Source organism: Artemia sp. Qi Xiang Cuo, chromosome 10, assembly GCF_049724085.1.
Source record: "Artemia sp. Qi Xiang Cuo chromosome 10, ASM4972408v1, whole genome shotgun sequence".
Taxonomy (NCBI): Eukaryota; Metazoa; Arthropoda; class Branchiopoda; order Anostraca; family Artemiidae; genus Artemia; species Artemia sp. Qi Xiang Cuo.
Window position 1 is genome coordinate 73,110,747 of NC_142803.1, and position 24,392 is coordinate 73,135,138.

The 24,392-nt window shown below is 35.6% G+C and overlaps 1 protein-coding gene across 2 annotated transcripts in view; it reads left to right on the plus strand.

Moving 5' to 3' along the window:
* Positions 1 to 24,077, plus strand: part of LOC148948144 (acetoacetyl-CoA synthetase-like) — an 89,164-nt gene extending 65,087 nt beyond the window's left edge. Inside the window, exons 12-13 of one of the 2 annotated variants that reach the window (XM_089095706.1) lie at positions 10,516 to 10,718; positions 23,920 to 24,077. In XM_089095706.1, the coding sequence (XP_088951832.1) occupies positions 10,516 to 10,718; positions 23,920 to 23,937 (221 nt within the window). In that variant the 3' untranslated portion in view covers positions 23,938 to 24,077. Of the gene's footprint in view, positions 1 to 10,515; positions 10,719 to 19,323; positions 20,611 to 23,919 lie in introns of those variants that run through there. The other variant, XM_089095704.1, reaches the window with a different exon arrangement.
* The last annotated feature ends 315 nt before the right edge of the window (positions 24,078 to 24,392 follow it).

Consider the following 24,392-nt stretch of genomic DNA (forward strand, 5'->3'; position numbering starts at 1 on the left):
GGGAGGCTGCCGCCCCCCAAACCCCCCGCTTTCGCACCCTTTAAATATAAAAAAAATGTCTTTAAACTGAAAGTAAGGAGCGACATTAAAACTTAAAACGAACAGAAATTATTCCGTATATGAAAGGGGCTGTGCCCTCCTCAACGACTCGCTCTTTACGCTAAATTTTTTATTGTTTAAAAAAAATAGTTGTTAGAAATTCAAACTTTAGCGTAAAGAGCGAGGCGTTGAGGAGGGGACAGCCCCTTTCATATACGGAATAATTTCTGTTCGTTTTAAGTTTTAATGTCGCTCCTTACTTTCAGTTTAAATAATTTTTTTTATATTTAAAGGCTGCAAAAGCGGGGAGTTTGGGGGGCGGCAGCCCCCCAACTGTGCCTCCTAATCCCTGTACGTTTTAAGGTTCGACCTTGTAACTCAGCCTCTGTAACTCTTTAGAAAACGTAGTTTTTTTCAAATAATAACTAAATATAACAATGTAAAAATGTAATATCTTTACGATAAGTTTCGGTTTGAAGTTTCAGTTCAAAAATTCTGAGAATTTTTTTTCTCTTCATTGAAAAAAATTAAATCAAAAACTTTTTTATTTTGAAAAATAACTAGCAATTGATTCTTCTTTCAAAAAATCGAAAAAAAATCCTCCCTACATTTTCTTGGTCACATCCTTATCTCTAGAAGTCCCCAGGTTATATAGAAGCAGCTCCCAATCAATCATCCAATTTGATTCTGCGACAATGTCCTCCCATTATGGCTGGAAGGTGGTTTGCTGGCAAGGCTGTTTTCAGGGGGAGGCGTTACAGTGTTTGAGCTCCCTCCCCCTAACATTTTATCTGACTCATAAAAACGTAACAAGAATGCATATACACAAATTTTTGATGCGTCTTTTATAGTTTTTTTGTGTAACCCCCCCCCCCCTTCCAAAGAAAATACACCCATTGAACATTAATCCTGGATGCACCCTTGCATGGAGGTTTTGCAAATTGTTGTGAAAGGTCGGTCTGTGGATATTTCTGGGTATACTTCTACGACGGAATGCTTGGGGTTGTCAATGTGGTGTCTAGTTTTCTTCTTCTGTGATTGACACTTGATTAAATTGAATTACTTGGGAATGCTGATTTTTATTTGAGAATGGCATGGCTTATGGTTTTATTGAAGCGCATGTGAATTCAAAAGCTGATGGAAAAGGTAAACGGGTTCAACTAAACCCTTCCCAAAATTTTAACGATCACATTATTCTGGGAAATGTACTTTTGTGTTTCGAACGAGCACGAGCACGTTCGCCTTTTGCTTTAGCGATACATATAGAGAACGCATTTTGGGCTAACTAGCCTATACTTATACATCATTTTTTGTTCTTTAATTCTGTTGGGATGATTGTGTTTCAAACTTGAAAACACAAATCAAATCAGAAATATGAGCTTAATCAGGAATACACACCTTTTTTTATTTTTTTTTTAATCTTATTCAGTACAGAAGGGCACATTGTTAAATTTTCTTAAAAAGTTAATGTTTTTGTTATCCAACACGCCCAAATGTTCTAAAAAAAAAAAAAGGTTTAGAAACTTTTCTTTGGATATAGTTTGTGGTCAAAATGTTTGTATTTTCGAAATCATTGTAAAGTTTTCTCGAATATATATTTCAATTCTTGTACCGCAAAATACTTCAACTTTGTTTCTGGTTGTTATCATAGGCAGCGCGCTAGCGCTGCCTAAGTAAAGAACGATGTGGGCACAGAGTGTTTTTTCCCTACCCGGGCACTTCGTATCGAAGGAGTTGTTGTAGAAACTTAAAAAGGGCTCATTCGATTGGAAATTGGAGTGGCTACTGCCCTTTTTAATAGTCGAAAGTGATTGAAGGGCAACTAGCCCCCCCCCACGCCCATCAATCTCATCAAAAGATCCAAGCACCAATTTGAGATAGCCATTTTTTTGAGGGTTGTTTATTTACAGATCTGTAAAATATTGTTGGAGAGGATAAACACGTCAAAGGGCACGGGTGTTAAACTATGCCCAGGGGATATATAAGGCTTTTATAAAAGGCATTGTCCTAGAAACTTCAAAACAACCTCTTTCGATTGGAAATTCGGAGAGATAGTACCCACTTCAGTAGTTGAAAGTGATTGGTGGGCAACTAGCCCCCCCCCCCACGCCCATTAGTCCCCCAAAACCCTCCAATCAACAATTTGAGACAGCCATTTTGTTCAGCGTAGTTGATTTCCTGATAGAAAATATTTTTTTGAGGAAGACACTCCCCCACAACCCTCGGGGAAAGGGTTTTAAGTTATGCCCTGGGGGCTTTAAGGTTTTTATAGAAGGCGTTGTCGTAGAAACTTCAAAACAGGCTCATTCGGTGGGAAATTCAAAGGGCTAGTACCCTTTTTAATAGTCGAAAGTGATTGGAGGGCATCTAGCCCCCCCCCGCCACGCCCATCATTCCCGCAAACACATCCAATCAAAATTTTGAGATAGCCATTTTGTTCAGCGTAGTTGATTTCCAGATAGAAAATGTGTTTTTGAGGACACTCCCCCACATCCCTCAGGGCAAGGGTTTTAAGTTATGCCCTGGGGGTATATAAGGTTTTTTAAGAAGGCGTTGTCGTAGCAAACTTCAATAAAAGCTCAATCGACTGGAAATTCAAAGGGCTAGTGCCCTTTTTAATTGTCGAAAGTGATTGGAGGGCAAATAGCCCCCCCCCCCACACCCATCGTTCCCCCAAACACATCCAATAAACAATTTGAAATGGCCATTTTGTTCAGAGGAGTTGATTTCCAGATAGGGAACATATTTTTCAGGATGACTCTCCCCCACAGGCCTCAGAGCTGAAATAATAAGTTATTCCCTCGGTCCAGAGAAGGTTTTTAGTAAAATCCTTTTCGCAAAAACTTGAAAAAGGACTCATTTGATTGAAAATTTAAAGGGCTAGTGCCCTTTTTGATATTTGAAAGTGATTGGAGGGCAACTAACCCCTCTCTCAGGCCCACCCTTTCCCCAAAAACACCCAATCAAAATTTTGGGATAGCCAATTTATTCAACACAGTTTAAAGTTCTGGAAATTAGGTCTTTGAGGATGATAACCCCCTCACAGCCCTCAGGACAAGGATTGTAATTTATGCCCTGGGGGCATATAAAGTTTTTTATAGAAAGCGTTGTAGTAGAAACTTCAAAAAGGGCTCATTCGATTAGAAGTTAGCTTGTGCGCTTTCTAATAGTCGAAAGTAATTAGAAGGCAACTAACACCCCTTCTATTGCCACCATGTCCCAAAACATCCAAACAAAATTTTAAAGTAGCGAGTTTGTTCCAAGTACTAAAATTCGATGATATTATGCGTTTGAGCAGGATACTCCCCCCAATGTCTTAAGGGCAATGGTTATAAGATATGCCATGTGGGCATAGGAGTTTTTATTGAAATCGTTGTCGCAGAAACTTGGAAAAGGGCTCTTTCGATTGGAAATTCAAAGCGGTAGCGCCCTCTTTAATAGTTAAAAGTGATTTGAGGGCAACTAGCACCCCTCTCTCGCCCATCTTTTCCTCAAACACATCCAGTCAAAATTTTTAGATAGCCATTTTGTTCAGTGTTGTTGATTTCCAGATAGAAATTATGTTTTTGAGAAGGACACTCCCCCACAGCCCTCAGGGCAAGGGTTGTAAGTTATGCCCTGGGGGCATATAAGGTTTTTACTGAGCGCGTCGTTGTAGAATCTTCAAAAAGGGCTCATTCGATTGGGAATTGAAATGGCTAGTGCCCTTTTTAATATTCGAAAGTGATTGGAAGGCAACTAACACCCCTTCCAAGCCTCCCATTTCCCGAAACATATCCACTCTAAGTTTTGAGATATCCATTTTGTTCCACGTTATTTAAAGTTCAGGAAATTATACGCTTGAGGAGGAAATTCCCTCCACAGTCTTCAGGGCAAGGGTTATAAGTTATGCCCCGGGGGAATATAAGGTTTCTATTGAAATGTTTGTCGTAGGAACTTGAAAAAGGGCTCATTCGATTAGAAATTCAAAGGGCTAGTGCACTTTTTAATAGTCGAAAGTGATTTGTGGGCATATAACCCCCCTCTCACGCCCACCTTTTCCCCAAACACATCCAATCAAAATTTTTAGATAGCCATTTTATTCAACGCAGTTGAAAGTTTTGGAAATTAGGTCTTTAAAGATGACAACCCATCCCCCCACAACCCTCCGGACAAGAGCTTTAAGCGATACCCTGGTAGTCTGTAAGGTTTTTTATTGAAATTGATGTTGAAAAACATCAAAGTGCACTCACTCAATCGGAAACTCAAAGGTCTCTAGTCTTTTTAATAGTCGAATGTGATAGAAGGCTAACTAACCCCCCCTCTCACGCCCACCATTTCCCCAAACACATTCAATCAAAATTTTGAGATATCCATTTTGTTCAACGTATTCGAAGGTTGTGGAAATTAGGTCTTTTAGGATGATAACGCCATCAGAGCTTTCAGTGCAAGGGTTGTAAGTTATGCCCTGGGGGCATATAAGGTTTATAAAGAAAGTTGTTGTATAAATTTTAAAAGGGGCTCATTCGATTGGAAATTGAAATTGCCCTTTTTAATAGTCGAAAGTGAGTTGAGATTAATTAACCCCCCCTCTTACACCCTCCATTTCCCCAAACACATTCAATCAAAGTTTAGAGATAGCCATTTTGTTCAACGTAGTTAAAAGTTCTGTAAATTATGTATTTAAGGATGAGAAACCCCCCCAGAGTCCCCAGGGCAAAGGTTGTAAGTTATGCCCTGGGGGCATATAAGGTTTTTAACAACAGAGCTGTCGTAAAAACTTCAAATGGGGCTCATCCAATTGAAAATTGAGAGGGTTAGTGCCCTTTTTAATAGTTGAAAGTGATTGGAGTGTAACTAACCTCCCTCTCACTCCCACCCTTCCCCCAAACACATCCGGTCAAAATTATAAGATAGCCGTTTTTTTCACCGTAGTGGAAAGTTTTGGAAATTAGGTCTGTGAGGATGACACTCCCCCTCCCCAGTCCTCAGGGCGACGGTTGTAAGTTATCCCCTGGGGGCATATAAGGCTTTTATTGAAAGCGTTGTCGTAGAAACTTCAAAAGGGCTCATTTGATTGAAAATTGAAAGGGCTAGTGCATTTTTTAATAGTTCAAAGTGATTGGAGAAAGACTAACACCCCTCTCACGCCCACCATTTCCCAGACACATCCAATCAAAATTTTGAGATAGCCATTTTGCTTAACGTGGTTGAAAGTTCTGGCAATAAGGTCTTAAGAGGATGACAACCATCCTCACAGCCCTTAGGGTAATAGTTGTAATTTATGCCCTGGTGGCATATAAGGCGTTTATAGGAAGTGTTGTCGTAGAAACTCAAAAAGGGCCCATTTGATTGAAAATCGAAAGGCCTAGTGCCCTTTTTAATAGTCGAAAGTGATTGGAAGGCTTGACATTTTTATAGTAAAGATCGATGTGGGTATAATGTATTATTTTTTTGTTGTTGTTGTTGTTGTTTGGACCAGGGCACTTTGTATCGAAGGAGTTGTCGAAGGAACTTCGAAAAGGGCTCATTCGATTGAAAATAGAAGGGCTGATGCCCTTTTTAATAGTCGAAAGTGATTGGAGGAAAACTAATCCCCCTCCCACGCCCACCCTGCCATTTGACTTTTTGTTTAAAAACTTAATGTTGCCATAAGATTAAATCAAAATGCACTCTGTTAATGCTAATTCCCAATAAGGCATCTCAGCAGTATCCCAAGAATGACTGAGGGTTTTATGTTCAAACTTTTGGGGCTGCTTCTGCTCTTAAAATTTAACCAAATCAAAATAGCGTAAGTATATCTAAGCTATCAAAGAAAGTAAACAGATTTTTTTGCGAATGGTATCACGTTTTCCATTTCAGGTCAACTAGACGAGGTATGAAACTAAGTTAAACACTTCTATTTGAGTACACATTTTTAAGGGCGATTATTGTGTTAAAAATTGGTGAAATTTTTTCTCCATTGTACAAATAGCAGGCAAAAGTATAAATCTTTTAAAAACACTAAAAGATTTAAAGCATTATCTTCATTTCCTGTGAAAAGATTATGTCAATATAAAACGAACAGAAATTAATTAAAAAAACTTTTTCCACAAAATAAGATTTTCAAAAAAAAGTAAAGAACTCCATTAAACCAAAAATGAGCCAAAATAAAATCAAATAATCTGCCAAGCGTGAAACTACCACAAATCAGCATCGATAAATAAATGAAACTCAAAACGATTAGAAATTACAATAAATAACCGGAGTCCAACTCAAAACGAGCAGAAACTAACATCAATAGGACTCAAAACCCATATACCTTCCCAAGGCCAAAAAATAATTTGCACTTTACGGAAAAAATACTAATGAATGTGCATTGTCAGTTTAATATACACATACTGATATTTAGTAATAAAAATCGTAATATTATTTGATTTATTAAAGTTATAAAAGTAAAAACATTTATATTTTTTCAGTGAAGTTCAATCCTAAAGCAAAATCAAATAAAAGCACATAAAGTAACAAATAAAAAAATTCACCAGCACTGTAGGTGAATCGGCACTGTAGTCCTTGGAAGTTCTGCTCTCCATAGCTTGGTTTCCTAGGTGATGATTTGCAACATCGTATTGGATTACCGAATCCATACACAATCCAAGGTTAGCACATTTTAGGCTTAAATGCATTCTAAGACCACACTGGGTATGAAAGGAAATAATAAAATGAAAAATAAAACCAAAAAGGGTGAGAAAACGAGGATTTTGTCAGCCAGTGGCAAAACATGAAGACGAAGAACAAGCAAATATTTCAACAGGGACCTCCGCCAAGTCGTCCTCAGTGCTAAACAAAAAACAAAAAAAAAAAACAAAAAAAAATCTAACCTTTCGAATTTTACCTGACTTTTTTTTTTTTTTTTTTTTTTTTACGCTGAGGACGACTTGGCGGAGGTCCCTGTTAAAATTTTTAAGACAATTTAAGGTAATATCTTAGTATTATACTGAAAATATTATACTAGGAATACCAAGGATAGTGAAAATCAAGCCTGATTTTTTAAAATGGTGAAGTAGAAACAATATATGTCTCTCTTCTGCATATTATAGTAGCAAGGTCAGTGGAAATTAAGTCCGAATGTTTGAATTAATAAACATTCACCAGCACTGTAAGTGAATCGGCAGTCACGATCAAGATATGCAGTCAGGATCATGTACAGGTTTATGTCTCCCCTATATGTGACATACTACAAGTACGTTTTTGCCAGCATCGGTCAAGAAAACGACCACCCGCCTGAGAGCAGTAAAGAAAGAATGCCCAAAAGAAGAAACTGCAAAAAAAGTCAAAGCTTTAAATCCAGCCCTATCAACCCATGAGAGTTTACTGGGCTAAATCGTAATTTAGCCTTGAAATTTTAAAGAATTTGAAAAATACGTCTTAAATTAAAAAAAGAATCCTAATATAACTTAAAATAATAGGATGAATATATAATAGTTTAGAAACAAATTTGGGTTATACATTTGCACATTAGGGGGTGGGGGTAAAGCATAGCATATATTAACGGCCCTCTGATTACTTTGACTCTTAAAAAGAGCACTAGAACTTCTGATTTACAATCCAATGAGCCCCATCCAAAGTTTATATGACCAGCCTTTCTATAAAAACCTTACGTTCCCCCAGGGTATAACTTAAAACCCTGGCCCTGAGGGCTGGGGGGATTTTTTATCTTCAAAGATACAAAGTGCTAAACAAAAAGAAAAAAAAAAAAAATCTAACCTTTCGAAGTTTACCTGACTTTGTTGTTTTTTTTTTTCTTTTTGTTTTCTTTTTGTTTAGCACTGAAGACGACTTGGTGGAGGTCTCTGTTGGAATATTTGCTTGTTCTTCATCTTCATGTTTTGCCACTGGCTGACAAAATCCTCGTTTTCTACCCCTTTTTTTGGTTTTATTTTTCATTTTATTATTTCCTTTCCTCTCTTAGTTTCATATAACATTTTAGGCTTTTTATCTGAGAGGTGCCACCTGAGAGGTATTCTTAATTACCTCATCGGCACTATTGGTCCAAACACAATTGTTATCTAAGAGAAATAAATTCTCCAACAATTTCTCTTACAAGTATTCGATTTGTTAAAGATATTCTCTAAGAATGTTAGCTAACAGTTTTTATTTTGACGGCGGAAAAACCTTTTAGTTGCAACACTATACAGTGAATATAGACCGTGAAGTGGCAGCACATCAGATGTTATATTGATTGGTGTCATCCGAGAAATGCTCTAAACTTACCTCATCTGCAATGTAGTACTTGTATGATCCTTTATTCCCAATGCTTGGTTGCGTAGGTATTAATTTGTAACTCTTTACAGAGGATACCCCATATATAGGCTATTCCGGTCAGCACATTTTAGGCTATACAAGCTTTTGTTGAAGGGTGATACACCATGTATATTCATTGGGCCTGTTATATTGCTTATTAAAATGTGAGAAGTGTGCTTACTCACATCCCCAGCGCCTTAACACAAAGAAGACTAAATTTCGCAGCCAAGTCTTAGAAGTCCACATATGCAGAGTGTATTATCAAAAGCTGCTTCAGAGGTTATTGCATCGAAGTCTAACCAAAGAGTGCTTGGTTTTAAGTCCAGCGAGATTCGATGAGGTTTCGATCAATCCATCTCCGTGGAAAATGCCCAACGCGCTTAAAAATTGCCTTCGGAAGGAACTGAACCTGCGACCTTCGGAGTAGAATTCCAACAAGCTATGCAGAATTTTATGTTTCCCAATTTGTATTTAAAATTTTTCAGAACAGTTCATCTGAACGTTGTGATAAAAAAAGGATGACAAAATCTCTAAAAGGGTAATAAATAAGGTATAAAAAGAGCGAAGGGTATAAGAGGTAAAGGGTATAAAAGGATGAAGCAATAGGAACTAAACATAAAATCTAAATAACTTTTCTGTTTTCTTACGTATCTCACAATTTTTTTCCAGAATTTGCTCTCCCTCCCAATTTCAGGCTGTCGGGCGGATAAGTTTATTTTTTTCATCGGTACGATATATTTTTGAATATAAGGGAAGGTTTTTTTATGTTTTTTTTAAACATTTTCTCTGTCCCCGCTGAAAAGATTTCTGTGAGTAGCCATAGTGGGTAAACTAATTTTTGGTAATAAGTCTGGCCATGGCTTTATCAAAACTTATATTTTTTTTTTCTAGTTAAAACCATTCCTGGAATAGTTGACAGCCTATGTGTAAGCAAGTTGAGTAAAACAACGGATGAAAAGGTATTTTTATTTCTCAAAATTATGGATAACCATATATTCATTCCATTTAATTCCATTGCAATGATTGTGTTTCAAACTGGAAAGCATAGCTCAAATTGTAAATATGAACTCAATAATGAATAAAAGTAAATTTTTACAAATTTTAATACAGTGCAGAAGGGCACATTCTTAGAATTTCTTAAATTGTTAAAAAAAATTATCCGAAGCGTCCAAATTTGCCAAAAAAAAGTTCAGGAACTGTTCATGAAATACAGTTTGTGGTCAAAATGATTGTACTTTCGAAATCATTGTTAGAGTTTCTCAAATGTATATTTCAGTTCTTGAGGAGCAACAAATTTTAATTTTTTTCTCATTACTAGGGAAAGAAGTCCATGGTGGAGGATATGATAAAGAAAACAGGAAAATAATTACAAGAAAACAGGAAACAGGAAAACAGGCTACAAAAAAAACAGGAAGATAATTATGCTATAGAAGAAGAGTTAATTGTTAAAGCGGAATCAGATAAAAGCACATGAAGTAGTAAAAAAAAAAAAAATTCATGAGAACTGTAGGTAAATCGGCAATGTAGTCCTTGTAATATCCTTTTTTTCCAATGCTTGGTTGCTTAGGTAATGATTTACAACACTTCGCAGTGGATCTCCATATATAGACCATTGAAAATCGTCATATCTTAGGCTATATCTGTTGATGCCATCTGAAAAGTATTCTTACCTACTTCATCGGCACTTTAGTCGTTGTATGATCTTTTTTTGTCCAATGCTTGATTGTGGAGGCAATAATTTGTAAGACTTTACACGGGATGTCCCATATACGGGATGCAGGATTTATATTTCCTAATTTGGATTTTAAATGTTTAGAAATAACTTAATTCGACTTGTTACATTGTTATGAAAAAAGGGTAAAGGGGTAAGCAAAAGTATATGCCTGCCAGGCTATTACTTTAAATTTACCCTACCTTATTACTTTTTACCTTAAAGCAACTAAACACAAAATCTAAATAACATGTCCTATATTTCTCGTATGTTGTTTCTTAGAAATATGCTCTCCCTCCTAATTTTGGGCTGTCGGGCTGACAAGTGAGCTTACTTTTTTCATCGGTGCTGTATATTTTCGGATAGAAGGGGAATTTTTTTTTGTGTTTTTTCGAACATTTTCCCTTTCCCTTCTGAAAAGATGTCTGTGGGTATCCATAGTTGGTAAACTTGATCATGACAATCATCAAAATTGTATAAAAATTTATAATTTTTTTTTCTAGTTGAAACCATCTCTGGAATAGTTGATAGCTTATGTGTAAGCAAGTTGAGTAAAACAACAGATGAAAAGGTATTTTTATTTGTCAAAATGATGGACGGTCATGCATTTACTGACAGTGTTGCAATAGAAATAAAGTCCAGAATTAGATCAGCCTTATCCGCCAGACATGTGCCTCATATAGTGCTTGAAACCCGGGGGATACCCGTAAGTATTTTATTTCTTCCTCTTCTTCTGCTCTTCGTAATATTCTCGTTTCTGTAGTTTCAAAAACTTCAAGTGACTTTCAAGTTCGCCTTACTTTATGAAGCTATTCATAATTCGTGAATCTGGTAAGTTTGTGTGCCTTACGTTGTATTTCAATCTCGAGGAATATAATAAATATTTTTTATATAATAAAATATAATAAAATATAAAAATATAATAAAATAAATATATTCCTTTAAAATAAATATAATAAATTCCTTTCCAATTAAATATGCATTAAGCAAACACATCGAGCTCTGGTCTCTTAATCTGGTCTCTCTAATCTGGTCACAATGGAACCTCTTGGTTGTGTTTTGCGCAAACTGCAAAACGGATCAGGGATATTGCACTGGTTAGTGTTTTAATAGATGTCTCTGCTCTATCTTCTTATCTTTGCCTTTTTTTGCTTTTTTTTCTTCACTTGTCTGAAGACGTTCTTAGTTGTTTTTGTTCCTTTCCAATTACATACGTATTAAGCAAGCACATCGAGCTCTGGTCTCTTAATCTGGTCTCTCTAATCTGGTCACAACGGAACCTCTTAGTTGTGTTCCGTACAAACTGCAAAACAGATCAGGGATATTGCACTGGTTAGTGTTTTAATAGATGGTTCTGCTCAATCTTCTTCTCTTTTTGCCTTTTTTTGCTTTTTTTTCTTCACTTGTCTGAAGATGTTCTTAGTTGTTTGTGTTCCTTTCCAATTACATACGCATTAAGCAAACACAAAAGGCTCTGGTCTCTTAATATGGTCTCTTTAATCTGGTCACAACAGAACCTCTTGGTTGTGTTTTGCACAAACTGCAAAACGGATCAGGGATATTGCACTGGTTAGTGTTTTAATAGATGGCTCTGCTCTATCTTCTTCTCTTTGCCTTTTTTTCTTCACTTGTCTGAAGATATTCTTAATTGTTTGTGGTCCTTTCCAATTACATACGCATTAAGCAAACACATCGAGCTCTGGTCTCTTAATCTGGTCTCTCTAATCTGGTCACAACGGAACCTCTTAGTTGTGTTCCGTACAAACTGCAAAACAGATCAGGGATATTGCACTGGTTAGTGTTTTAATAGATGGCTTTGCTCTATCTTCTTCTCTTTTTGCCTTTTATTGCTTTGTTTTCTTCACTTGTCTGAAGATGTTCTTAGTTGTTTGTGTTCATTTCCAATTACATACGCATTAAGCAAACTTATCGAGCTCTGGTCTCTTAATCTGGTCTCTCTAATCTGGTCACAACGGAACCTCTTGATTGTGTTTCGCACAAACTGCAAAACGGATCAGGGATATTGCACTGGTCAGTGTTTTAATATATGGTTCTGCTCTATCTTCTTCTCTTTTTGCCTTTTTTGCTTTTTTTTCTTCACTTGTCTGAAGATGTTCTTAGTTGTTTGTGTTCCTTTCCAATTAGATACGCATTAAGCAAACACATCGAGCTCTGGTCTCTCTAATCTGGTCACAACGGAACCTCTTAGTTGTGTTCTGTACAAACTGGAAAACAGATCAGGGATATTGCACTGGTTAGTATTTGAATAGATGGCTCTGCTCTATCTTCTTCTGTTTTTGCCTTTTTTGATTTTTTTTTTCTTCACTTGTCTAAAGATGTTCTTAGTTGTTTGTGTTCCTTTCAAATTACATACGCATTAAGCAAACACATCGAGCTCTGGTCTCTTAATCTGGTCACAACGGAACTTCTTAGTTGTGTTCTGTACAAACTGGAAAACAGATCAGGGATATTGCACTGGTTAGTATTTGAATAGATGGCTCTGCTCTATCTTCTTCTGTTTTTGCCTTTTTTTTCTTTTTTTTTTCTTCACTTGTCTAAAGATGTTCTTAGTTGTTTGTGTTCCTTTCCAATTACATACGCATTAAGCAAACACATCGAGCTCTGGTCTCTAATCTGGTCACAACCGAACCTCTTGGTTGTGTTTCGCAAAATTGCAAAACGGATCAGGGATATTGCACTGGTTAGTGTTTTAATAGATGGTTCTGCTCAATCTTCTTCTCTTTTTGCCTTTTTTTGCTTTTTTTTCTTCACTTGTCTGAAGATGTTCTTAGTTGTTTGTGTTCCTTTCCAATTACATACGCATTAAGCAAACACAAAAGGCTCTGGTCTCTTAATATGGTCTCTTTAATCTGGTCACAACAGAACCTCTTGGTTGTGTTTTGCACAAACTGCAAAACGGATCAGGGATATTGCACTGGTTAGTGTTTTAATAGATGGCTCTGCTCTATCTTCTTCTCTTTGCCTTTTTTTTTCTTCACTTGTCTGAAGATATTCTTAATTGTTTGTGTTCCTTTCCAATTACATACGCATTAAGCAAACACATCGAGCTCTGGTCTCTTAATCTGGTCTCTCTAATCTGGTCACAACGGAACCTCTTAGTTGTGTTCTGTACAAACTGGAAAACAGATCAGGGATATTGCACTGGTTAGTGTTTGAATAGATGGCTCTGCTCTATCTTCTTCTCTTTTTGCCTTTTTTTTCTTTTTTTTTCTTCACTTGTCTAAAGATGTTCTTAGTTGTTTGTGTTCCTTTCCAATTACATACGCATTAAGCAAACACATCGAGCTCTGGTCACAACGGAACCTCTTAGTTGTGTTCTGTACAAACTGGAAAACAGATCAGGGATATTGCACTGGTTAGTGTTTGAATAGATGGCTCTGCTCTATCTTCTTCTCTTTTTGCCTTTTTTTGCTTTTATTTTCTTCACTTGTCTAAAGATGTTCTTAGTTGTTTGTGTTCCTTTCCAATTACATACGCATTAAGCAAACACATCGAGCTCTGGTCTCTTAATCTGGTCACAACGGAACCTCTTAGTTGTGTTCTGTACAAACTGGAAAACAGATCAGGGATATTGCACTGGTTAGTGTTTGAATAGATGGCTCTGCTCTATCTTCTTCTCTTTTTGCCTTTTTTTGCTTTTTTTTCTTCACTTGTCTAAAGATGTTCTTAGTTGTTTGTGTTCCTTACCAATTACATACGCATTAAGCAAACACTTCGAGCTCTGGTCTCTTAATCTGGTCACAACGGAACTTCTTAGTTGTGTTCTGTACAAACTGGAAAACGGATCAGGGATATTGCACTGGTTAGTGTTTGAATAGATGGCTCTGCTCTATCTTCTTCTGTTTTTGCCTTTTTTTGCTTTTTTTTCTTCACTTGTCTAAAGATGTTCTTAGTTGTTTGTGTTACTTTCCAATTACATACGCATTAAGCAAACACATCGAGCTCTGGTCTCTTAATCTGGTCTCTCTAATCTGGTCACAACGGAACTTCTTAGTTGTGTTCTGTACAAACTGGAAAACAGATCAGGGATATTGCACTGGTTAGTGTTTGAATAGATGGCTCTGCTATATCTTCTTCTCTTTTTGCCTTTTTTTGCTTTTTTTTTCTTCACTTGTCTAAAGATGTTCTTAGTTGTTTGTGTTCCTTTTCAATTACATACGTATTAAGCAAACACATCGAGCTCTGGTCTCTAATCTGGTCACAACCGAACCTCTTGGTTGTGTTTCGCAAAATTGCAAAACGGATCAGGGATATTGCACTGGTTAGTGTTTTAATAGATGGCTTTGCTCTATCTTCTTCTCTTTTTGCCTTTTTTTGCTTTGTTTTCTTCACTTGTCTAAAGATGTTCTTAGTTGTTTGTGTTCCTTACCAATTACATACGCATTAAGCAAACACATCGAGCTCTGGTCTCTTAATCTGGTCACAACGGAACCTCTTAGTTGTGTTCTGTACAAACTGGAAAACAGATCAGGGATATTGCACTGGTTAGTGTTTGAATAGATGGCTCTGCTCTATCTTCTTCTCTTTTTGCCTTTTTTTGCTTTTTTTTCTTCACTTGTCTAAAGATGTTCTTAGTTGTTTATGTTCCTTTCCAATTACATACGCATTAAGTAAACACATCGAGCTCTGGTCTCTTAACCGGGTCTCTCTAATCTGGTCACAACGGAACTTCTTAGTTGTGTTCTGTACAAACTGGAAAACAGATCAGGGATATTGCACTGGTTAGTGTTTGAATAGATGGCTCTGCTCTATCTTCTTCTCTTTTGCCTTTTTTGCTTTTTTTTTCTTCACTTGTCTAAAGATGTTCTTAGTTGTTTGTGTTCCTTTCCAATTACATACGCATTAAGCAAACACATCGAGCTCTAGTCTCTTAATCTGGTCATAACGGAACCTCTTGATTGTGTCTCGCACAAACTGCAAAACGGATCAGAGATATTGCACTGGTTAGTGTTTTAATAGATAGCTCTGCCCTCTCTTCTTCTCTTTTTGCCTTTTTTGTTTGTTTTCTTCACTTGTCTGAAGATGTTCTTAGTTGTTTGTGTTCCTTTCCATTTACATACGCATTAAGCAAACACATCGAGCTCTGGTCTCTTAATCTGGTCTCTCTAATCTGGTCACAACGGAACTTCTTAGTTGTGTTCCGTACGAACTGCAAAACAGATCAGGGATATTGCACTGGTTAGTGTTTTAATAGATGGCTTTGCTCTATCTTCTTCTCTTTTTGCCTTTTTTGTTTGTTTTCTTCACTTGTCTGAAGATGTTCTTAGTTGTTTGTGTTCCTTTCCATTTACATACGCATTAAGCAAACACATCGAGCTCTGGTCTCTTAATCTGGTCACAACGGAACCTCTTAGTTGTGTTCTGTACAAACTGGAAAACAGATCAGGGATATTGCACTGGTTAGTGTTTGAATAGATGGCTCTGCTCTATCTTCTTCTCTTTTTGCCTTTTTTTGCTTTTTTTTCTTCACTTGTCTAAAGATGTTCTTAGTTGTTTATGTTCCTTTCCAATTACATACGCATTAAGTAAACACATCGAGCTCTGGTCTCTTAACCGGGTCTCTCTAATCTGGTCACAACGGAACTTCTTAGTTGTGTTCTGTACAAACTGGAAAACAGATCAGGGATATTGCACTGGTTAGTGTTTGAATAGATGGCTCTGCTCTATCTTCTTCTCTTTTTGCCTTTTTTGCTTTTTTTTTCTTCACTTGTCTAAAGATGTTCTTAGTTGTTTGTGTTCCTTTCCAATTACATACGCATTAAGCAAACACATCGAGCTCTAGTCTCTTAATCTGGTCATAACGGAACCTCTTGATTGTGTCTCGCACAAACTGCAAAACGGATCAGAGATATTGCACTGGTTAGTGTTTTAATAGATAGCTCTGCCCTCTCTTCTTCTCTTTTTGCCTTTTTTGTTTGTTTTCTTCACTTGTCTGAAGATGTTCTTAGTTGTTTGTGTTCCTTTCCATTTACATACGCATTAAGCAAACACATCGAGCTCTGGTCTCTTAATCTGGTCTCTCTAATCTGGTCACAACGGAACTTCTTAGTTGTGTTCCGTACGAACTGCAAAACAGATCAGGGATATTGCACTGGTTAGTGTTTTAATAGATGGCTTTGCTCTATCTTCTTCTCTTTTTGCCTTTTTTGTTTGTTTTCTTCACTTGTCTGAAGATGTTCTTAATTGTTTGTGTTCCTTTCCAATTACATACGCATTAAGCAAACACATCGAGCTCTAGTCTCTTAATCTGGTCATAACGGAACCTCTTGATTGTGTCTCGCACAAACTGCAAAACGGATCAGAGATATTGCACTGGTTAGTGTTTTAATAGATAGCTCTGCCCTCTCTTCTTCTCTTTTTGCCTTTTTTGTTTGTTTTCTTCACTTGTCTGAAGATGTTCTTAGTTTTTTGTGTTCCTTTCCATTTACATACGCATTAAGCAAACACATCGAGCTCTGCTCTCTTAATCTGGTCACATCGGAACCTATTAGTTGTGTTCTGTACAAACTGGAAAACAGATCAGGGATATTTCACTGGTTAGTGTTTTAATAGATGGCTCTGCTCTATCTTCTTCCCTTTTTGCCTTCTTTTGCTTGTTTTTCTTCAATTGTCTGAAAACGTTCTTAGTTGTTTGTGTTCCTTTCCAAATACAGACGCATTAAGCAAACACATCGAGCTCAGGTCTGTTATTCTGGTCACAACGGAACCTCTTGATTGTATTTCGCACAAACTGCAAAACGGATCAGGGATATTGCACTGGTTAGTGTTTTAATAGATGGCTCTGCTCCATCTTTTCTCTTTTTGCCTTTTTTGTTTGTTTTCTTCACTTGTCTGAAGATGTTCTTAGTTGTTTGTGTTCCTTTCCAATTACATACGCATTAAGCAAACACATCGAGCTCTGGTCTCTTAATCTGGTCACATCGGAACCTATTAGTTGTGTTCCGTACAAACTACAAAACAGATCAGGGATATTGCACTGGTTAGTGTTTTAATAGATGGCTTTGCTCTATCTTCTTCTCTTTTTGCCTTTTTTTGCTTTGTTTTCTTCACTTGTCTGAAGATGTTCTTAATTGTTTGTGTTCCTTTCCAATTACATACGCATTAAGCAAACACATCGAGCTCTGGTCTCTTAATCTGGTCTAAATCAACTTAAACTCGAAGCTCTTGACACAAATAAGTCAATATACCCAGGTGATATCCCTACCAAATTGATTGTGGAATGTGCCCAGTATTTAAGTGTACCTCTAACTGCTATTTATAACCAGTGTTTTGTAGATGGTATTTTTCCAGTGTGTTTTAAACGAGCTATTATATCTTCTATACCGAAAACTAACACCCCAAAAGTTCCCTCTGACTTGAGGCCAATGTCAAAAACCTCCGTTTTCTGTAAAATCTTTGAGAGTTTTTTACCTTTTCCCTATTAACAATATTCATGATAAAATCAACCCAATTGAGTTTGCCCTAAGGCCAAATCAAATCAAGATGCATTACTTAATTTGTATACTTGATAGTATTTTCAAACATCTTGAGTTGAATAGTTCCTATATTGAGGCTGTTTCTGCTGATATTAGCAAAGCCTTCCACAATTTGGATCATCATACATTTATAGATAATGCAAAGGCTTTAGGTTCAAGAAATTTTATTTTACAAATGTTACCTAGCGCTTTGTCAGGCCATGAACAATTTAAAGGCCTCCCTAATTGGGATTCATCAGGTTTTTCCTGGATTTCCTGTGGAGCACCTCAAAAGACTAAGTTAGGTCCTTTAGCATTTTTAATTGTTTTTAATAATGTTTTACCAATTTTTGGCAACTTTTAAATTTGCGGATGATTTGACATTACGGAACCTTTGTCAAACATCTAATACTTTGAATGTTACACTCGATTCACTCATTAACAATTTAAAGAATTAGCTTGACAATGCTAAACTCAACTTAAGCATACCCAAAAGCAGTTTCATGTTATTTTATTTTATTTTAAATATACCCCCTATCAATATTTACCGTTGCATACCAAATTTAAATACTGTTAAACTGCTTGGTGCGCAGTTGGACAACGACCTTAAATGGAACTCCCACATTTCCCACTTATTTAAGTCAGGTAGTTGTTCTCCTTAAAAATTTATCCCTTCTAGAACGGTTCTCCACATCAATCCAAAACCTTAAAATAATTTATTGTTCTTATATAAGACCCTGTCTGGAATATGCTTGCCCTGGGTTGACCAAAGACCAATGTTCTAAAATTGAAAGTATTCAAAAAAGAGCAATAACAATTATTCTGGGGACGGTTTATACTACATACGATGAAGGTTTGGCTAGACTTAAACTTATTATATTGGAATCACGACGTCACATCCTTACCATGAAGTTTGGTCACAAGTGCCTTAGTTCTGGCGATCATCGACGTTTTCTCCCGCCCTTTAAAGAAAATCCCCCAATCCTTCCTAATACAAGACTCAATGCTCGTAGAGCTCCAAATACCCAACTGAACCTGTGTCCCCAAATGTTGACCATGAGGTACAAAAACTCTTTTGTCCCCTATTTTGTTTCCCATTTTAATAATTGATATAACTTTTGTTTTATGTTTATCCCCTAACATCTGTTTTATTATTGATTCAATTTTTGTTTTATGTTTATCCCCTAACTTCTGTTTTGTTATTGTAATTCTGACGTACTTATGCTAGCTTTTGTGCTATTTTAGCCAAATAAACCATATTCTATTCTATTCCAAATTCTATACATTTACTTGTTTATTGTATTAATTCATGTTTTTTAAATTTAAAATTTTTGCGTTTCTTGTTGGACTCTGTATCTGACAACTATCTAAATCACTCACTGCAATATAACTGTGCATTCTAGTTTTTTTTTCATATATATTTTTATATATATTATATTTTTTATTATATTATATATTATATTTTTATTATATGTATATATATATATATATATATTTTTTATAATAAATATGATTTGGAAATCGATTTACTAAGATCAATCAAGTTCTGATTGTAAAAAGGCCATTAGCCTGCCAGTGGCAGTTAGAACACAGATAAAATAGTGGTTGGAGAAATGGGGCACATTAGAGATGCGAGAAAATGAGAGTGGTAGCGAAAAATTCCTGTCAGACCTTAGAGTTATCACCTAAATTATTTTTTCAATTTTTCAATTTTTTTTCAACTAACTATCAATTTCAATATATTTCAGTGTACATTTAATTTATTCGGTTTATTTCTGCATTCGGTTTATTAAGTATTTAAGTATTCAGTTTTTTACATTATTCAGTTTATTTCAGTATACATCCAGTGGAAAGAAGATGGAAACGATAGTGAAAAATATTTTAAGTCATTTGCCTGTGAAGAACACCTCATCTGTCTCCAATCCTGAATGCCTTGATTATTACCATAGTCTTGCTGAAAATTATCAGTAGAATCAGAATAATTTCTAATTAGAACAGAATAGATTCTAATTAGAATAGAATCAGTAATTAAATAGGAACTTCAATTAATATAATCTTTTTCAAGGATAGTACAAAGAGTATGGGCAACTATCAAGGATGAAAACTTGTACTAGTGCCATCAAATAAAAACTGCCAACGTCATCTAGCATGTGGCGACACTAGTTTTTTTTTTAAGCTCTTGAATTATTTTTCTGTGAAAAACTGAGATCAAAAACTTACTACTACCCTAATTTTACCAATTGCATTCATTAAATTAATGATGCTTATTATTACACTGAAAAAATACCAAGTGTCGCCAATAGATAGATGTTGTTTATAGTTTTTTCTTTCGACACTAGCGCCAATTTCATTCATAGAAGTTACCAATACCCTTTTGGATAGTATTTAAAAGTCTATTTCAAATTTTAGATTTATAATATAGTGCTATAGGCTTTCGTACAGGAGAAGGGTTAATACAACTGTACTACAGTCAACAGAATTGTCCTTTTTCCGTCCTATAGCGTAATATTTTACCTTACGAGGAGGGGGAGTGTGTTATAAAAACGTTATAAATAAAGCAACATGCTTTTATTATCAAATATCTTTGAAAAGACTACTGAATGAAAAGACATTAAATTGTGCAAAGAGTAAAAAACTGGGAGTTGCAAAAATATTTGTATATATTTTAACTAGTGATTACAACGATTCAAAAACCTCAAATAAGAAAACCAAAAGTATGAAGCTAAGTAAATATCGTTGTTAGAAATCGGACTTGCTTCAATAATCAAATATCTTTGAAAAGACTGTAAATTGTTTCAAATTGTCTGCGGTTAGAAGACAAGCGACAATGACAATCCATTTAGGCGGCGAAGCCACCGGGCTCCTGGTAATATATATATATTTATATACATATGTATAAATATATATATCTATATATAAACATATGTTTGAGTAATAATTGTGTATGTATATATCTATATATTCTATTTCTCAAAAATTGCTCCATATTTTTTTGGGAAAATTGGTATCTAGGGATATTTTCGCATAAAAAACGATCTAGATAGGTCAGAAGTCTGAGAAAAATCGTTAAGAACCTGAATTTTGGAGCAATATCAAAATTTAAAACGAACATAAATTATTACGTACACGAGGTGGGTCCCCCCCCTCAACACATCGCTCTTTACGCTTAAGTTTTGTAGTACTTTTGAAAAAGCTTCATTATGTTCCAATTACACGTCTCTTGTCTTTCAGGAGTTGTTCTCAAAAAATTGGAACAAAATTCAAACTTTAGCGTAAATAGCGAGGTGTTGAGGAGGGGCAACCCCCATCATATACGCAATAAGTTCTATTCGTTTTAAGCTTTAATGTTGCTCCTTACTTTCAGTTCGAAAACTTGTTTTTTTAATTTAATTTCTGGTCGTTTTTTAAATAATAACAAGGAAATATGGCTCCACCTCCATGGAAAAATCCCCACTCCCCATGCAAATATCCTCTAGACAATTCAATCCCGGTGAAAATTTAGTCGGCAAAAAGAAAGTAAGACAAAAATAATTTCGTATAGGAATTCTGGCAAATTCCCCCAGTATAAAATTTTCAAATAAGTAGAACAACAGGGAAATTTTTATATAAGACAGTGGAACGCAACTTTAAATGAATATTTCGACCCTATATCCAAGGGCCGTCCTCAGCAAAACAGACGAAGAGAATAAAAAACAATATGAAAGAAACTTATATTAAAATTCACTCATTAAAACTAAAAGTTTTTTTAAAATGTTTTAAAACAGCCCTAATATCATTACTTCAAGGAAGTTCAACTCGGACTGGTACACCAAACGAAATGGGCAGAGAAAAATTCATTCAGATGGAATTAAAATGCTCACAGACAAGATTTTGAAGCTAATCTCGCCTTTTAGCAGCTAACCTTGATCGTCTATCTGTAATAGGTTGACTGAAGTTAGTTACTGGTTTTTTAATATAATTAGATAAATCATTTTTAATTAGATTTGTGTATAGGGCATTAAGTGAATATTCCCCCAAATCTCTATTTAAAGAAATATTACTATTTATTTTTATTTCAATTTCAATTGCCTCACGAACAACCTGTTTTATGCCTAAATCATTGCTAATAAGGCCAATTCTTCACAAGTTCATTCGTTAAAGGAATTTGATAAACCCCTCTTTGGCGAGTAACTGGGGTTATATCTTTACCAGAATTTAAGAAATTCATGATTTTAAAATTATTTGTAAATACGACATAAAAATTATTTTGTGTGTAAACTTTTTTTAAACTTGTAGTGACTTTTGGAATATATCGAAGTTAAATTATATTTGAGGGCTTGAAGGGAACTTCACTCTGCAAAAGACCCTTAACTTTACGGGAGTGTCTTACCAATCTTCGGCTAATTGTATTGTTAATAAAGACAATAGGATAACCGTTTCCAAAAAGTATGTCTCTAATAAAATTTAGTTAATCTGTGATGTAAGATTCAGAGCAAATGTTTAAGGCACGGTCAACAAGAGATGTAACAACACCTCTTTTAACTTGTGGGGGGTGATTGGATTTAAAATGTAGATATCTGTTATTTTGTGTAGGTTTTCTGTAAATTGTAAAATTCAGTTTATCAATGTCGCGAATAATTAAAACATCCAGAAACGGTAATTTATTTCCATTTTAAATTTCTAAGGTAAATTGTAAATTTCGGTCATAAGTATTAAGGTGATCTAGAAAGCCCCTAAGTTCATTTTCCCCATAATTCCAGAGCGATATTACATCATCCATATAACGCCCCTAATATCCATGTTTTGAAAAAATATGAATTTAAGGCCCAATTTTCAAGATGTTCTACATAAATGTTCTTTTTTTATGTTGGTAGAACCCATCAAAATTTAGAAAAACGCCTGCAACAACACAAAGATGACATAACTAAAGCTTTAAATTCTAATAGTACAAATATTTCCCTCGATTCGACATTAAGCAGTAACATATATGATAACCCTAGTCATAAAATGCTTTTTGAAGAAACTTGCCTTATTAGCAATGATTTAGGCATAAAACAGGTTGTTCGTGAGGCAATTGAAATTAAAATCAAAATTAATAGTAATATTTCTTTAAATAGAGATTTGGGGGAATATTCACTTAATACTCTATACACAAATCTAATTAGAAATGATTTATCTATTTATATTAAAAAACCAGTAAACAACTCCAGTCAACCTATTACAAATAGATCATCAAGGTTAGCTGCCAAAAGGCGAAATTAGCTTTAAAATCTTGTCGGTGAGTATTTTAATTCCATCTGAATGAATTGTTTTCTGTCCACTTCGTTTGGTGTACCAGTCCGGGTTGAACTTCCTTGAAGTAATGATATTAGGGCTGTTTTAAAACATTAAAAAAAAAAAAACCTTTCATTTTTAACGATTGAATTTTAGTGTTAGTTTCTTTTAAATTGTTTTTTATTCTCTTCGTTTGTTTTGCTGAGGACGGCCCTTGAACATAGGGTTGAAATATTCATTTAAGGTTGCGTTCTACTGTCTTATATAAAAATTTCCCTGTTGTTCTACTTATTTGTTTATTATGGAAAGGCAGTGTGGTCTTCGTCGCTATTTGTATAAAATTTTCCCTAAAAATTTCACCCGATGGGAAATACCCCCCCTCCCACCCGATAAATGTATGCATATTTCACAATAATAAATACTATACGTAAAAAATGGACAAATTTTATAGCTTAAGACCTTTCCCCAGAGGATGTGGGGGGTCATGCTATCTCCAAAGGCATATCCAAGTTATTGGGCCTTTTAACTATGCTGAAACAAATGGCTATCTCAAAATTTTGATCGGACGATTTTGGGAAAAAAGGGGCGTGGGAGGGGGCCTAGCTGCCCTTCAATCATTCCGATCACTTATAAAGGGCACTAGAGCTTTTAATTACTGTTCGAATTAGCCATCCCCTGATATTATACGACCATTGGGTCGATATGATCACCTCCGGAGAAAAAAAAAAAAAAAAAAAAAAAAACGCATCCGCGATCTTTTTTCTGGAAAAAAAACAAACAAATTCCATATTTTTGCAGATAGGAGCTTGAAACCACGACAGTAGTGTTCTCTTATATGCTGAATCTGATGGTGTGACTTTCATTAAGGTTCTTTGATTTTTAGGGGATGATTTTTCCAGGATCGTAGCCAGGCACGTACGCAGGAATTTGTTTCGGGGGGGGGGGGCCAAATCCTTCAAACCCATTATTCTGTGACAAAAATCAGAAAATTATGGGAAAATGAAAAAAATCATGAGATTTCGGGGGGGGGGCCGGGCCCGGAGGCCCCACCTGCGTACGTCCCTGATCGTAGCCTTTGATGGGTAACACTAAACTTAATGAATCTTCTATATTTGGAATCAGCATAATAAGCCAATTCTGTTGATATATCTTTTTCTATAAAAATTTCGTTTTTTTTAGAGTTTCGGTTACTATTGAGCCTCGTCGCTCCTTGTTTACAGTTTGTTACCACGAACTGTTCGTTTGAGTAAGAATAGAAAAGCGCACGGGCCAGCAGCAGAGGATACAAGGAGCACGCCCCTCCTGCTTTGTTTTTTTACTGTGAAGCTTAAGTGGTGTTTTTGAGTTTCAATAAATGAAATAACTATGCTTAACCATTTCAAATATGATAGAGACTATTCGTCTGTATTCTATATTTAGAGACTCTTATTCTATATTTTTCTATTTAAAAATACATTTAATGTTAAAGGTTAGTTACTACTTTCAATAATTTCATAAATTCATTTCTAATACTCTATCTAAGGATGTTTCACTTGATGCATATACTGCTTTTGTAACTTTATTGACTCGTTTCAAACGTCCCCCTATTTAGTTGCAGTTTAGCCAAAAAAGAGTCACCGCCACTTAATTTGGTAATTCAAGAGTTCTTGTTA